At 37.3% G+C, this 16,627-nt stretch overlaps 1 protein-coding gene across 1 annotated transcript in view; it reads right to left on the minus strand.

Annotated features, from left to right (window-relative positions):
• Positions 1-16,627, minus strand: part of EVI5 (ecotropic viral integration site 5) — a 300,060-nt gene that overhangs the window by 94,175 nt on the left and 189,258 nt on the right. The window contains exon 17 of the mRNA XM_042780297.1: positions 15,374-15,469. Coding sequence (XP_042636231.1) covers positions 15,374-15,469 — 96 coding nt within the window. The remainder of the gene's footprint in view (positions 1-15,373; positions 15,470-16,627) is intronic.

Below are 16,627 nucleotides of genomic sequence, written 5' to 3' on the forward strand. Positions count from 1 at the left end.
CCAGAAGGTAGGTGGGAGTGGGGATGTCCACACCTCCATTCACCAAGCGGGTGTAGGGTGTAGTAACAAGAAGAATGTCGTACCTTTTCAGTCTTGCAGGCCCCAAGTGTCCTTGGGGTTGCTGGAAAGCAGAATGTGTTCTTAAGCCCCAGAAATCTACAAGAGCGCTGTCTCTTTGAATATCCAAAATAGTCAAGCCACTTTTTAAACCTTCAAAATGGCGGTGTCCTCCGGACTGGCAAAAGTCCATAGCTCAGCCCACCCTTTTCTTCATCTTCTCCATTTGTTCCCCAGCCACCGTGCACAGTCCTCTGTGCAGTCCCTGGCTAGCAGGGGGATTTTTAGGTTAATTCTTAAGTCCTACCACCACAGGAATCTGTGAGAGCACTGTCTCTTTAAATATCCCAAATAGTCAAGCCGCTTTTTAAACCTACAAAATGGTGGCGCCCTCTAGATCGGCCAAGTCCACAGCTCAGCCCACTTTTCTCTTCATCTTCTCTGTTTGTTCCTCAGCCACCGTGCACAGTCCTCCATGCAGTCTCTGGCTAGCAGGGGGATTTTTAGGTTAATTCTTAGGTCCTACCACCACTCGGCAATCTCGAAGCCGTCTGTGCCATCAGTGTCGCTCAGGTCGCTTGGTGGTAAATCTTTACAGAAGTAGATTGCCCAGTTCCTTCTGTGGAGTGGCTGATGGGTTTGAACTACCAACCTTCTGGTTAGCAGACAAATGTCTTAGGCACTACACCACCAGAGCTCCTTTTCATAGTCCAGGACACCAGAAGTCTAAATTCATAGTGCCAGCTCTAGGGAAAGACTAGGTAGAAGTTCAAGTTCAGAGTGCCAGCTCTAGAGGCAAGGAGGAGGCCCTTTGACCACTGACTTTAGCTCTGCCTTCCAGGCCCACTGGAGCAAGCTGGAGGCTTCTCCTGACTCAAGCAGGTGCTGGCTGCTGAGGCTCACCAGTCCAAGACTGTCAGACAAAATGGCAGATTGTTGGCTCACGGGCTGTGAAGGCCACAATCCCAAGATCAGCAGGCAACAAAGCAGGCCACTGGTTCAAGTCCACAAACTGGAGATGTTGAATTGTGAAAAAATGCAGGATCCTTTCCATATATACTGGAAGCAGGCAACACCCCAAAAGGCAACTCCCCTTCAACTGATTAACTGCTTATAGCAGATTCTACCATGGAAGTCATTATACCACATCCAAATCTCATCATGAGGAATAACTACATCCAGCTGCCAAGCCACTCAAAATCACAGCCCAGCCAAGTTCACGCACAACCTTAACTCCCACAATGGGTATCAGTGCAGACATTTTCAATGCATTTAAATACATGCACATATGTGTATATACACGTAATAAATACATTTCTATATGATTTTTTTAACACACACAACTGCATTTATGTTCTCACAGTGGTTAAGCCCTTGGATACTAATCAAAAGCTCAGTGGTTTGAACCCACCAGTCTCTCTGTGGGAGAAAAATGTGGCAGTCTGCTTCAGTAAAGATTTACAGCCTTGAATACTCTATGGGGCAGTTCTACTCTGTCCTTCAGGGTTGCTATGAATCTGAACCAACTTTATGGCAGTGGATTTTCTGTTAATTTTTTTTTCCTCTGTTACTTGCTTTTATCACTTAATATATCTTGCAAATATTTCTTTATTCTTTCTGAAAGATGCCAACTATTTTAGACTATGTGTATCCCACAGTTATAACCATTCTACTACTGAGGGATAGTTACCAATTTTTTTTAAATGTTAAAAACAGTGTTGGACCTAGGATGTAAGCCCGATTTATTTCTTGACCTGGGTGGGTACATGACTGTCTATTTCATTATTATTCTTTAAACTGTACATGTGTGTTTTACGTACTTCCTTTTGTATGTTTGATATATCTCACAAAACGAAACAAAAACTTTATATACATGTTGAAGCATTTCTGAAGAAGAGATGCCTAAAGGTGGAAGAATGGATCAAAGAGTGTGTACTCAAACCGTTCTCTGAAAAGGTCATGCCAATTAACATTACTACTAACAGTATATGAGTGTGCTAATTTCCCCATGCTTTAGCATCAACATTCTATTTAACTGATCTTAAAAATTTTTTTTAAAGCAACTGATCATCAAAAAATGGGGACTTATCATCGTTTCAATTTGCAATTGCTTACTAGGCTCATACTGGCCAGTGGTATTAGATTAGAGATACTGATTGCTGGAAGTATCATTGCTTTCCTCTTCTTTGAAAGTCCTACAGGTGTTTAATATACCACCCAATTCTAGCTGGAATTTTACAATGAGTTTTTAAATTTTAACATCATAACTACTAGAACAGGAAATCACTATTTAGTATGCTTTAACATTTTTAGCCTGGAAAATTAAAATTAAAAATTTGGTTTACAAATAGACATCACACCCTTAAAGGAAATAACAGAAACAATTAGTAATCTCTCTATGCTCTCTTCATAGAGATTTCAAAATAAATCTAAGGTTATACATAGGATGTGGGTTTTTCTCTGGGAGCAGTATTACAGAAAGTTTGTGGTATTAGAAGGGTCATGACACAATGCAAGTTGCTTAGGCTCAAATGCAATGTAAAGCTTACATGTTAAAAATATTTTATATTACACCCAGAGATGGCAAATCTAACAAACAGACTGTACTACATAAGGAAATATCCAAGCTCTCTCAGTTGTAAAAGTCAAAACATTTTGCAAACAAACAAACAAAAAAGCAATCGCCTGTTTAAAAGGTAAAATAACACTTTTTTTTCAAGACTACATTATGAAACTACGTTCAACAGTCACAGAGGCAACCATATTAACTTGCACCATTGGTGCAATTTTTAAGTTATATTTTGATATTTTTCAATTCATATATTAAAGCAAAATGTCTAAAGCAAAGTTTAACTGGATTTGAAACTTTAATAGAAGAGAACTCAATGATCTGAGTAAATCCCTGATACTTGGGAAATAATCACACTGATTACTGAAACTTATAGCAACCACTAAGCTCTTCTTTAGAAAGTTATTACCAATTTATACTTTGCCCTAAAAAAGTTAATCAGAACAGTAAACACAGCAAGTGGTAGCCTTCCTGTGACTTCAAAGTAACTCATTTGAAATATCTAAAACCAAATCATATTCATATCATGTACTATTGGTCAAGCTTTAAAAATGTTTCCTGTAATTTAAAGTCATGAACACAAACATTTGAATATCCTTTATGTTTGAATAACTAGGAAAGATAAACATACATAAAAATACCTTAAAAAAATAATGTTCTCTGAAAAGTATGGAAGGGAGAGAAGTAATCAGACTTATTTCTCAATACTAAGAATGACTGAATTCCATTTCAGAGGAAAAGAAATATACCCCCCCCCCATATATATATACACGTTACATATGCACACACACATATAAAGTGATATTTTCTATTGTTATTTCTTATTGTTGTTGTCTTGTGGTATTGAACTGATTGCAACCAACGTTTACCTCATGTGTCACAGAATAGGACTGCTCTATAGGGTTTTCTTGGTTGGAATCTTTACAGAAGCAGACCTCCACATCTTGTATTCTATGGAGGGACCAAGTGAGTTTGAACTGCTAAGCTTTCAGTTACCAAGCACAAAATGGTTGTGCCACCCAGGGGCCTTGATGTTTCTTATGTTTTTGTTCTTAGGTGCCATTGAATCAATTCCAACGCATAGTGACCCTATGTGCAACAGAACAAAATACTGCCCAGCTCTGCACCATCCTCACAATTATTGCCATGTTTGAGCCTACTGCTGTAGCCACTGTGTTAATTCATGCCATTGAGGGTCTTCCTCCTTTTCATTGACTGTCTACTTTACTAAGCTTGATGTCCTTCTCCAGAGACTGGTCTCTTCTGACAAATGTCCAAAGTATATGAGACCAAGTCTTGCTATCCTCCCTTCTCAGGAGCATTCTGGTTGTACTTCTTCCAAGACAGATTTGTTTTTCTGGAAGTCCATGGTATAATTTAATAGTTTTCACCAACACTATAATTCTAAGTGATGAAGGGTTAATCAAATCACAGCAGGCCATATGCAACGGCCAACTTGTCTGTCAAGATCTGTAGGCCCTTCAAACAAGAAACAGAAGGCTCAAAGCACAGAACAGAGTGCTCTAACTGGTCTAATGGATGGCAGACAATGGAGGGTGGATATGCGTATCAAAACGGTATTAACAGGAAATGAGTTAAAGATCTACCTAATATCATTGATAACCCACATAATAAGCTCAAAACAAAACTAAAGGTTGCCAGGCAACCACCATATAACAGTCCAAGACCCCTAAGCCAAGAGACCATAATTTAGAAAAAAAAGGAAAAGTTACCCGATCATAATTTTAATTCTTTTTTAAAATGTAACCATTCACAGCATATAAGTAATTTGCTCACAGGTATGTGTTCCAATGATGGTAAAGAACCCTTACTTACAATGAATCAGCAACTTGTCAAAATTGCTTAAAAAGCACCTGTTAATTGTAGTTCTTTGAGTTTTGGCCTGTTTATAGCTATAGTGCTTGCAGACAATTTTCCATTATTGACTTTCATTTTTCTGATTAAGTCACAATAAAAAAAATCTCTTTTGCTGTAAAAGGCTTTGGTGATAATTTGTGTCACTACAACAAAAGACATCAACTTTTCTTTGGTCTTCCTTATTCACTGTCCAGTTTTTGCATGCATGTGAGGTGAATGGAAATACTATGGCTTGGGTCAGGCACACCCTACTCCTCCAAGTGCAATCTTTGCTTTTTAACACTTTGAAGAGGTCTTTTGCAGCAGACTTCCTCAATGCAATGTGTTAAATTTCTTGACCATTGCTTTCATAGGTGTTGACTGCAGATCTAAGTAAAACTAAATACTTGACAACTAAATCTTCTCAATCTTTTTTCCATTTACCAAGATTTGCTTATTTGCTCCAGTTGTGATTTTTATGTTGATATGTAATCCATACTGAAGGCTGTAGTCTTTGATCTTCATTAGTGTTTCAGTCCTCTTCCCTTTCAGCAGGCAAGCAAGGTTGTATCATCTGCATGTTGTAGGTTGTTAATGAGTCTTCCTTTAATCCTGATGCTGCATTCTTCTTTATATAGTCCAGTTTCTTGGATTATTTCCTCAGTGTATAGATTGAATAAATATGGTGTACATATGTGTCATGTACAACCATGACGTATACCTCTCCTGATTTGAAACCATGCAGTATCCCCTTGCTCTGTCTGAATGACTGCTTCTTGGTCTATACATTACCAGCTCTGCATATTCCCAATGTCACTCATAATTGTTATGATCCACATAGTCAAATGCCTTTGTAGAGTCAATACAACATAACTAAACATCTTTCTGGTATTCTGTGCTTTCAGCCATGATCCATCTGACATCAGCAATGATATTACTTGTTCCTCATCCTCTTTTGAATATGGCTTCATTTTTTGGCAGTTCTCTGTTGATGGACTGCTGCTACCATTTGTGAATTATCTTCACAAATTTTACTTGTGTGTGTTATTAATGGAATTGTTTGATAATTTCCACATTCTGTTGGATCACCTTTTTTTGGAATGGGTACAGTCGATTATGAGGTAGCTGTCTTCCAAATTTCTTGGCATAGATGAGTGAGCACTTCCAGCATTGCACCCATTTATTGAAACATCTCAGCTGGTATTCCTTTAATTCCTGGAGTCTTGTTTTTTGCTAATACCATCAGTACATCTTGGATTTCTTCCTTATACCATCAGATCTTGATCATATGCTACCTCTTGAAATGGTGGTCAACCCATTCTTTAAGGTACAGTGACTCTGTATATTCCTTCCATCTTCTTTTGATGCTTCCTGTATCCTTGAATAGTTTGCCCATGGAATCCTTCAAGACCGCAACTTGAGGCTTGCTCAAATTGCCCACCTTCGGTCTTTGGGAGCTCTTGCAGTTGGCTCCTCCGTCCCTTTAATTTCCCCCCACCTCCATTAATGTAGTTTTTGTTTTTGTTTTTTGGAATACTTCCTGGCACTACAAGATGTTCTAAGCTCATAGTGTATATCCTGCCCCAGTCCAAGAATCAGCCCTGGCTTTTATTGAAGAATGGTAATAGAATCCAAGACCTGGGCACTAGCTGTACATAAACTCATTTTTAGTAAGAGTCTAACCTTCCCTTACTAATGGTCCTGGGGAACCAAATGATGTCCTCCATTTCTACATACCATCAATATCTTTAAAATCCCTAGATACTTAATCACTGCCGTCGAGTCGGATCTGCCTCATAATGACCCCTCCTTGGGTTTCCAAGGCATTATCACCATGGAAGTAGATTGTCCAACCTTCCTTCTGAGGAGTGGCTGGTGGGTTAAACCACCAGTCCTCTGGTTAGCAGTCAAATGTCTTAGGCACTATGCTACTTGATACTTATTCCCTTTAAATTTAACTGCATACTAAAGTTGGTTAAAAAAAAAAAAAAAAAGAAAAACTTCTGAAAAATGTAGAAAAAGAAGTTTTAAAAAGAATTTCATCATCCATAATAATTGAATGGCAAGCTGAGTGAAATAGTCAATGTAACTAACTGAGAATTAGTGCTAAAACTAGATTAGTTTATGTTAAACCAAAACCCACCAAACTCACTGCCACTGAATCATTTCCGAGGCAGTAAATCTTTATGGAAGTAGACTGCCCAGTCTTCCTTCTACAGAGTGGCTGGTGGGTTTGAACCGCCAACCTTCTGGTTAGCAGTCAAATGCCTTAGGCACTACACCACCAGAGCTCCTTAGACAGGTTTATAGAATGGCTATTTCTAATTTAAAAATGCCTAAAAGTTTGAGAATGTCCTCAAGAAAAAATAATTTTTTTTTTTTTTTTAAATATTTAAGGAAAATGGCTACTGAAGGAGCTGTAGTGGTACAGTGGTTAAGTGAAGTATTCAGCTATCAACCAAAAGGTTGGTGGTTTGAACCCACCAACTACTCTGTAGGAGAAAGATGATGCAATCTGCTGCATAAATATTTACAGCCTTAGAAACCCTATGGGGCAGTTCTATTCTGTTGGAATTAACTCAATGGCAGTGGGTTGTTGTTTTTAAATATATTAACTATTGTCCTTCAATGGGGAAAAATCTTTCTAAAGAAAGTTTGTTAACTAACAAAGAGGTGGAATATAAATTTCTATCTGCTGTGAAACTATTAACAAATTGGTAATTGGAAAGTACAAATTGATCACAGTTTTATGATAAACTCTATTATTTAGTAATGTCATGTTAATGTCACATAATTTAAAAATATTTTAAAGTTAAATGGCAAAGATTTTATCATTTCCTCTCCATCTCTGTCAAAACTACATACTGATCTGAATACACTGATTTAAACCCAGATGCCTCATTCTGTGTCAGAACAGAATTTTGAGTAGGTGTTTTTAAGCCAAGGGTGGTTGGGGTATTGCCCATCTGAGGCATCTCTAGAGGTTATCTGTTGGGCAAACAACCAAAGTGGGTAAATGTTACTATGTACCAGGAAAAGAACAAAAGGTTGGATTTGGGTAGACCCACACAATTTTAAATTTAAAACTTTTTTACATATCACAAAGTGATACTGATTTTATATGATATGTTCAGCCTAAAGAAGCTTTTAATCTGGTTTGACAAATCAATGTGCTTATCTTTCAAATAATCAAAATTCAAACTCAATCCTAAGAGTTTAGTATCAGAAGGCTTGGGTTCAATTCCCACCTATTTTCCTCAACTAACTGAGCAAAAACTAACTTTGTTCTGTTTCCTGGCAGGAAGTAGAGTGAGTTCTACTTACTATTAACATAAAAATAAAGTCCCCCCAAAATAAATAACATTTGGATCAATAAAAGAAAGGTAGAAAATTCCACTAAGAGGAGGAGGAAACTTAATTTTTAACCATGATTTTCCCCCAATCTAAATGACTATGACTTCTTACAAGCATTTTTCTGAGTCAAGTTCAATTAAATCTTTTTATAATAGTAGGTTAAATGTCATCTAACCGCTCCTCTACTCAAAACCTTCCAGTGACTTTCCATCTCACTCAGAGTAATCTGCCCTATTTACCTCTTGAACCTCCTTTAGTTTTCCTCTATCACTCTACTCCAGGGACTCTACTCAGACATGCTCTTTGCTGCAAGGCCCCTTGTCTTTACTACTCCTTTACCAGGGAATTCTTTCCCTAAATCTGCATGGCTTATGGCTTCAAATCCTTGTTTAAATATTCTCTTTTTCTGAGCTTTTCCTGACCACATTACTTAAAATTTAAAATATCTACAGCTCCCCTCCCTCAACATCACCATCCTCCCCTTTCTCACTATGTTTCTCCATAGTATTCATCATTTTCTAAATCACACACTACATGATTCATTTATTTTGTTCATCTGATTTCTTCCTACAGTCTGAATCTCAACGAGGGAAGAGATTTCTGGGTATTCTATTCACTAATCTATCTAAAGCATTTAGATAACACATAGTAGGCACTACAAAAATATTCGTTGGATTGAAACCAATGCCCCATTACATTAATAATTTCATCAGGAAATAAATACGAATTCTGTTAACAAGCATGTTTTTACTTTCTCTAGTATGCTGAAGCTAGATATATAAAGTTAAAAAAAAAAAAAAATCCTTGCTCTCATTGAGCTTCAGTTGTCCTCAGTGTACAGAAAAGTTGAAAAAAATGAAAGGATTAGAACAGTGTGAGCTGAAATGATGGCAGAGGTGCATACAGAGGGCTTTGTAGGATCAGAGACACAACAAAATCAGCTGGGCTGGCATAATCTGGGAAGGCTGATCACAAGAGATGAAATTTAGGCTGACCACCTTTGAAAAGACAAGTGAGATCAAAGAAAGGCGGGAAAAGGAAAAAAAATAAACAACCCAGAGTGATGAGATGACACAGTTGCAGGATTCTTAACAGGTTTTTTTGTGGCTCAAGTAAAGAGGAAAGTTAGGAAATGAAGCTAGAAGGGTAGGTAAGAATCAGAGCAGGAAGGGCCTATGAGAGAAGCCAGAATTTAGACTTCGTCCTGAAAACTATGGTAACCTGCTAAAGATTTTAAGTGATGAATAGAGTGCTAGTACTAACTATAACCTGTAAACCAAGTAAGTTGCCATCGAGTCAAACACTACAGAACAGAGTAGAACTGTCCCATAGGGTTTCCAAGGTTGACTTTTTTTTTTTAATATGTATATTTCTTCATCTTTCTTCCGTGGAGTGGCTAGTGCATTGGAACCGAAGACCTTTTGGTTAGCAGCTGAATGCTTAAACCACTGTGCCACCAGGGCTCTTAGGACTAACTTTAGCAGTCTAATAAACAGAGTTATAGCAACAAGCCAGTATGTATTAAGAAAGTTCATAAAATGACTATAACAGTAATTCTAATACTAACAAAAAAAGAAAATACAAATTGTTGTTAAGCATGTTTTTAATCCTGGAAAGAATTTAAATTACAGAGTGCGTTCATATACACATAACAAACTCTCACTCTAAAATCTTCCCTATGTCTCAGTTTCTTCAACTTTAAAATGGGGATATTAACAATATCTATATTATATGATTATTGTCAAGATTAAATGAGGGAATATACACATAAATGACTTAGAATGCTACCTGGCATGTACTAAATGTTCAATAATGTTAGTTATTATTAACATCCTTGAAGAATTAATGTTATAATTAATAACATTAAAATTCCCAAACGTGGTAAATATACCAAAGTGAAGATTTAGCTAAAAGAGAGATTCACGGTAGACAAAATTAAGGTAACCCAAGTACTCTCATTGGCAGTTGCTTCTGAGTTAGCTCTGACTCACAGAGCCCCCATGTACAACAGAACGAAATATGGCCCAGCCTGTACCATCCTATAACATCTTCAGGATCGCAGATACACTCAAGTGCACTCTTGTGGCCACTGAGTATTTTGAGTGCCTTCTCATTTAGGGAGTTCATCTTCCAGCACTATCTTGGACCACACTGTGGTGTGATTTATAGGGTTTTCACTGGCTACTTTTTGGAAGCAGATTGCCAGCCTTCTCTTCCTCGTCTTAGTCTGGTGGCCCTACTGAAACCTGTCCACCATGGGTGACCCAGTTGATATTTGAAATACTGGTGGCACAGCTTCCAGCATCACGGAACACACAGAGTACCACAGTGAGACAAAATGAAATATGGGTGTTAGTACTTAAGTATATATTTTAGAAAAAAACAAAAAGCCAAACAATTCCTAACTTGAAGCTACAGATAGTTTTTTGGAAAGGGATAAATTCATAATCTGGGGTTGGTAAAAAGTACCTATAAGGAGATACATAGAACTTTTAGTATGTTCCAGTCTTGTTACAATTTTTGGAAGCCTCTACAATGTTGAGTATGATTTTTTATGTAAGGCTATCTATGATCTGTTTTTCTGGCATTAGGCAGAGAAAAAGAACATTTCACATGCTCCTTCCCATTTAATTCCAGCAACTGTAAGGCAAGTACTTTTAGGACTCCAGTTTTGAATGAGTAAATCAACACACAGATTAAGTAGTCTACCAAAGATAAAGCAGAGAGTAAGTGGTTTTTTGACTCCAAAATCCATACTCTTAACCAATATAGAGTATCTTGTGCTTGGAAGAAAACAAAAAGACAAAAAGCTCTGACCACAGAGCCATGCATAATTCTAAAATCCTCTTGTTCTTAATAATCATTAAATTCACTGAAATTCTTGATTCTAGTGAGGGAAGGGCACATGATACTTCTGCAGGCTACTTTAAAAAATTCCATTAGCCTGAAATAGTCAACTAGAAAATTACCTTGTAAAGTATATGTGCAGGTTAACAAGAAAAACAAAACAAAACAAAAAAACCCCTCTTTTCAGAGATAACAACTGCATCATTTAATATACAATTAAAACCATGAACACCAGATAAATGTACAAAAATTTTCAGAGGTTGAAATTCCATTCAACATTTCAAAGAAGTGACCAAGGCTCAGCACTCCTTCTGGGTAATAAAAATTACATTTAGACAGAAGCTGAATTCATTTTGTCCTTCCTAAGGAGCTCTTGTGACGTCGTGCCCAAGACACTTGACTGCTAACCAGAAAGCTGGTGGTTCAAACCCACCAGCCAGTCCTCGGAAGGAAGACTGAGCAATCTATTTTTGTAGTGATACTGCCTTGGAAACCCAAGGAGGGGTCGCTATGAGTCGGATCCAACTTCAAGGCAGTGAGTTTGGTTTGGTTTTTGGAACTAGCACTGGTGGCACAGTGGTTAAAGCATTCAGCTGCTAACTGAAAGGTCAGTGGTTCAAACCCACCAGCCACTCCATGGCAGAAAGATAAGCCAGTCTATTTCTATGAAGATTTACAGCAGTTCTACTCTGTCCTATAGGAGCTCTGGTGGCATAGTGCCTAAGGCATTTGACTGCTAACCAGAAGGCTGGTGGTTCAAACCCACCAGCCACTCCTTGAAAGGAAGATTGGGCAATCTACTTCCCTAGTGATCATGCCTTGGAAACCCAAAGAGAGGTCACTATGAGTAGGATCCAACTTGATGGCAGTGAATCTGGTAGAATTATTTTGTCCTATGTTGTTGTTGTTGTTATGTGCCGTGGAGTCGGACCCGACTCATAGCGACCCCTCCCTGGGTTTCCAAGGCAGTATCACTACGGAAGTAGATTGCCCCATCTTCCTTCCGAGGAGTGGCTGGTGGGTTTGAACAGCCAGCCTTCTGGTTAGCAGTAAAATGCCTTAGGCACTAAGCCACCAGAGCTCCTGTAAAGGTATAAAGATTAGGATTAAAAGTAATTGGAAGAGTTAGCCTGAAGAGATTTTAAATATAGAATCTTTTACTAGGTTGAGTTCTCCCCCTAGTGGAATTTGAAAATGATCTAAGATATTTCTATTACAAGAATAATCTAGGAGCTCTGGTTGATAATCTAGAATGTATTATTCTTATAATTGATAAAGAGGAGCTCTGGTGGCATAGTGCCTAAGGCATGTGACTGCCAACCAGAAGGCTAGCGGTTCAAACCCACCAGCCACTCCTTGGAAGGAAGACTGGGCAATCTACTTCCATAGAGATACCGCCTCAGAAACCTAAGGAGGAGGGATCGACTCAACAGCAGTGTTTGCTTTTTTTTTTTTCTGTGTCAGATTTAAGCATCTATTTTTGGATCTTAATCTTCATTTAATAAATAAATAAATAAATGAATGAATGAAAAAAGAACCATTCAGATATTCACTAAATGTATTAATAGTAAGTTAGCCAATGAACATTTCTAAGTTCTGAAGTATAAGAAGATAAGCATTAAAGGCAAAGGACCAGGAGGGTACAGACAAATACAGCATTTTTAGGAAGAAAAAGCAACATGTAAAAAAGTACAGAATCTTGAAAGAATATGAAAGCTGCAGTACAGAATAACTGAGATGGTATGGAACAGAGAGAGTATGTGTTTATGTGTGTGTATAGCAGGGAGGTAATGTTGAGAGATGAGGCTAAAAGTGCAGGTTTGGGTTATAGTGATAAGATAAATATTTTATACTAATAAGTTCCTATGTAATTTAGTAGGTAAAACATAAAAAGCAATAAAAGTTTTTATGTTTTAGAACAGTAACTTAGCTCTGTGGAAGAACTGAGACTGGAGAAAAGGAAAGTGGCTGGGAGATTACTGCCACTATTCTGGTAATAGTTCAGATGGGAACAAGAGGCAGAATAGAAATGCTTTAAAAGATTTTAAAAAGTAGTTTTTGAAATGATTAAAATTACCCTTTGGTTTTAGATTTACTCGAGACTTTTCACTGCTGAAGACTGGACAAGACATTTTAACCTATATGAATTATTAAGGATTATCTGAAGACAAATCTACATGATTAAGTGACCAGGTAGAATGTTGGTTACACTATAAACTGGTACAAGCACTTTGGAAAATAATTTGGTACTATCTAGTAAAGATGAAAATTTGCACACCCTATCTATATATCCTGCTATGCCAGAGAGTGAGAAGAAAAGTAGAGTTCCTACAAGGACAAGCAGTTGGAGAGAAGATGATGACATAATCAAGATTTGTGATCATAAAAAAAAGAAAAAGAAGAAGGTGGAAAATATTTTGGACGGAATAGGATTTTACACATGGTGAATCTGAAGTGTCTGTACAACTTTCAGGTTGAGCTATCTAGGATAGATATCTAGAATAGACAGCTTTTTAAAATTATTGGTCTATTTATTTAAAAAAAAAAAAAGAGAGAGAGCAAGACAAGTCAGAGAGATACAAGACAACACATAACATCCATATATGAAGAATAACACATCCATAAGAAAAAGACAACTTGATAGAAAATATAAACAGGAGATCTTAACAGGCACTTCATGGAACAGGAAATCCAAATTAAAACCATGACGAAATATCACTACCTACCCACCAGACTGGCAAAAATTAAAACATCTGACACCACCAAGCATTGGGGAGGATATGGAACAACATTCATATGCATTAGTTGGGAGTTTAAATGGTCCAAGTACTTTGGAAAATAGAGAAGTTGAAGATTTGCATGGTCTATGACTCAGCAATTCCACACCTTGGCATATATGCTAGAGACATTTGCACAAAAGCCATCAGTACAGTATATAAGAATGTCCATCATCATAGCATTGCTCATAACAGCCAACTCAGAAATTTCCCAATGTCTGATAGTCTAATAGGAGCTCTGGTAGCATAGTACCTAAGATACTTGACTGTTAACCAGAAGGCTGGCGATTCAAACCCACCAGCCACTCCTCGGAAGGAAGGTTGGGCAATCTACTTCTGTAGTGATATTGCCTTGGAAACCCAAGGAGGGGTCGCTATGAGTTGGGTCCGACTCGATGGCACACAACAACAATAGTCTAATAGAATAAATATGTTATAAACTCATACAGTATATACAACAGTAAAATGATGACACTTAAGAAGCATAATGTTGAAGAAAGAAGGAAGAGAGGCAAAAGAAAATATTAAACATGATTATATAAAATTCATAAACAGCTAAACCGTATGGATCACAGATGCATACAAAGATGGCACAACTATGAGTAAAAGCAAAGAAGTGATTTCTATAAAAGTCAGGATTAGGAAGCAGGGTGTGACTGGGGAGATATCTGATGCACTGGTAATATTCTCTATCTTGCTATCTTGCTCTGGGTAGCAAAAAGATGGATAATGTTCCTATATATATTATACTGAACCACTGTTTTGTGAACTTCTGTTTATTATGTTGTATAATTTCTAAAAAGAGGGTAAAAAGTATTGGTCAGGTGAAATATGCTCTATCTGGAGGTACACTGAGAGTCACGATGTAAAAATGGCTCTGAAGTCATCTAAGCGAGACCCTTCATTTAAGTACAGATTTTTAAAAAAGCCCAAAACTTGGAATACAAACATTCAGAACCGATAAAAATGACTGAAAACACAAAAACAAAAAAGAAGAGAATCAAACGTGAGTGCAGTTAGGAAAGGCAAAGGAGGAGAAAATTCAACCACAACAAACGCCATATCTCAATCAGGATGAATACTGAAAAGACCACTGGATTCCGCAAATAGGATTCCAGTGATCAATTTCTTAAAAGCCATTTGCTGTTAACATACTGCTGGAGACAGTAAAAATTCCTTGTATTTTCTTATCTACTTTTCAAAAATTATGTGGCACATGTTAAATTTTATTTTAAACAAAACATGAAGCATGCTAAGGTCTTCATTTTACTAAGTATTTCAGACTCAACAAAAAGTGATTTAAAATCCAGCTATTTAGTGGCAAAATTTGGTAATTTTCTTGAAATTAGAAAAGTATACAAAACTAAAACTGCTATGATCGTATGATTTAAATAACTGATTATAAACATATTATACAGTTGGTCATTCCTGATGTTTTTCTGAATATGTGCTACTTTATGAGAAATAATACCAATAGAACATAAAAGAATGCTTTTTTGGGTAAACTTATTAAAGTCATAATGTACTGTGATTACTTTTGATCCACATTAAAAGATAAGACTATAATATAACATGTAAGCCTTGGAAATTAACTGAATTTTAGATAAAACTTAAGGACAAAAGTACATTTCAGGTGGAGAGAATATTCTAGATGCTGAAGTAAAAACTGTATTGTGACTTGAATACAATATAATCAAAAACTTTTTTTAAAAATATAAAATTCTAAACATAATACTTTGCCTATCTAAGAAACTTACTACATGTACCATAGTGTACAATAAGAAGTACGTATGATTAAGAAGTGAAAATGATTCAGTCAGTAGAATGAAGACATAAGTCATTGTTCAGGTACAGAGGAAATGAAAAGCTATTATAATATTTTTACATGTACTTTAATATTTTCATATGTTACCTGGATTTCAAGCTCTGCAATGTGTTGCTGCAGTTCAGCCACAGCAGCTATGCTATCTGCTTCCCGAAGTCTCACAGCCATCACTTCTTCCTTGTTCTAGGATGGCAAGCAAAACAAAACAATAATAAACCAACAGTTGGTGACAAAACATAAACACTTGTAACCTGTTTCAAACTCAGAAAATGACAAAGAGACCTGCTATTAAATGAAAACAAAAAAAGAGCTAATATAAAAGGAAGTCTGTACATACAGAACGGAATTTCATTTTTTAAGTAATCAGAGATGTCACTTCATATAACCACATATTGCTCAAAATGTAAAAATTAAAAATCAATTAATCAAAACTAATTGGTGAATGTGAAAACTGTTGACTATTTATTTATTTAAATTGTGATTTGGGTGAAAGTTTACAGAGCAAATTCACTTTCCATACAGCAGTTCACATACACTGTCTCATGATACTGATCACAATTTACCCCAATTTAACAGCTCCCCTCCCACTTCCTCCCGATAGTTACCTCTTTCCCGTGTCCATCCCTCCATGCACTCCTGCCCCCTGAGCTGTCTCCATGTGCATAAACAGCCCCAGTTTCTCCCATGATTATTCTCTCCAAGGAGTGTATCTACTGCAGGCAAATGTTCCACTCATATGCCTATCTTTTGTTTGGCTGGAAGCCACAGGTGTGGGTTCAATTCCACACCTGAAGGGCAGCTAGGGGCCAAAGTCTTCTAACAGGCTCTATCAGACTAGCAAATTTGGTCCCTCCCCGCCCTCCAAATGATTCTAAGTTTTGTTCCACATTGTTCTCTCTCTCTATCCAGGATCTCCTACATAGATCCCCCTCCAAGTGATTGACAGTGAAGCAGGGAACCATCTAGTTCTTCTGGTCTCACAGTCATATAGGCTGAGGATTGCATGGTGTACCAGTCGCTTGGACTAATTGTTTCCAAGAATCTTTGGTTTTTCTTCATTTTTCTTTGCTCTGGATGAGGAGAGACCCATCATTGCATCTAGATGGCCAATTGCAAGCTTCTAAGATCCCAGTCGCTACTCGCCAAAGTAGGACATGGAACAATGTTTTGTGTAATATGTTATGCCAACTGAGCTTGATGTCCCCTGCGACTATGGCCCTGAACTCACAGGTTCAACTACTTGCTCTCTCTGGGTAGCTGCCTGTGGCCAAGAAGTGACTACAACCTTGTCCCTTGTCAGCTCTACTACACACCTAGGAATTCTTACAGAACATACAAATA

The sequence above is a fragment of the Orycteropus afer genome, unplaced genomic scaffold, assembly GCF_000298275.1.
Source record: "Orycteropus afer afer isolate SDZICR_OR568_19922 unplaced genomic scaffold, OryAfe1.0 scaffold00033, whole genome shotgun sequence".
Taxonomy (NCBI): Eukaryota; Metazoa; Chordata; class Mammalia; order Tubulidentata; family Orycteropodidae; genus Orycteropus; species Orycteropus afer.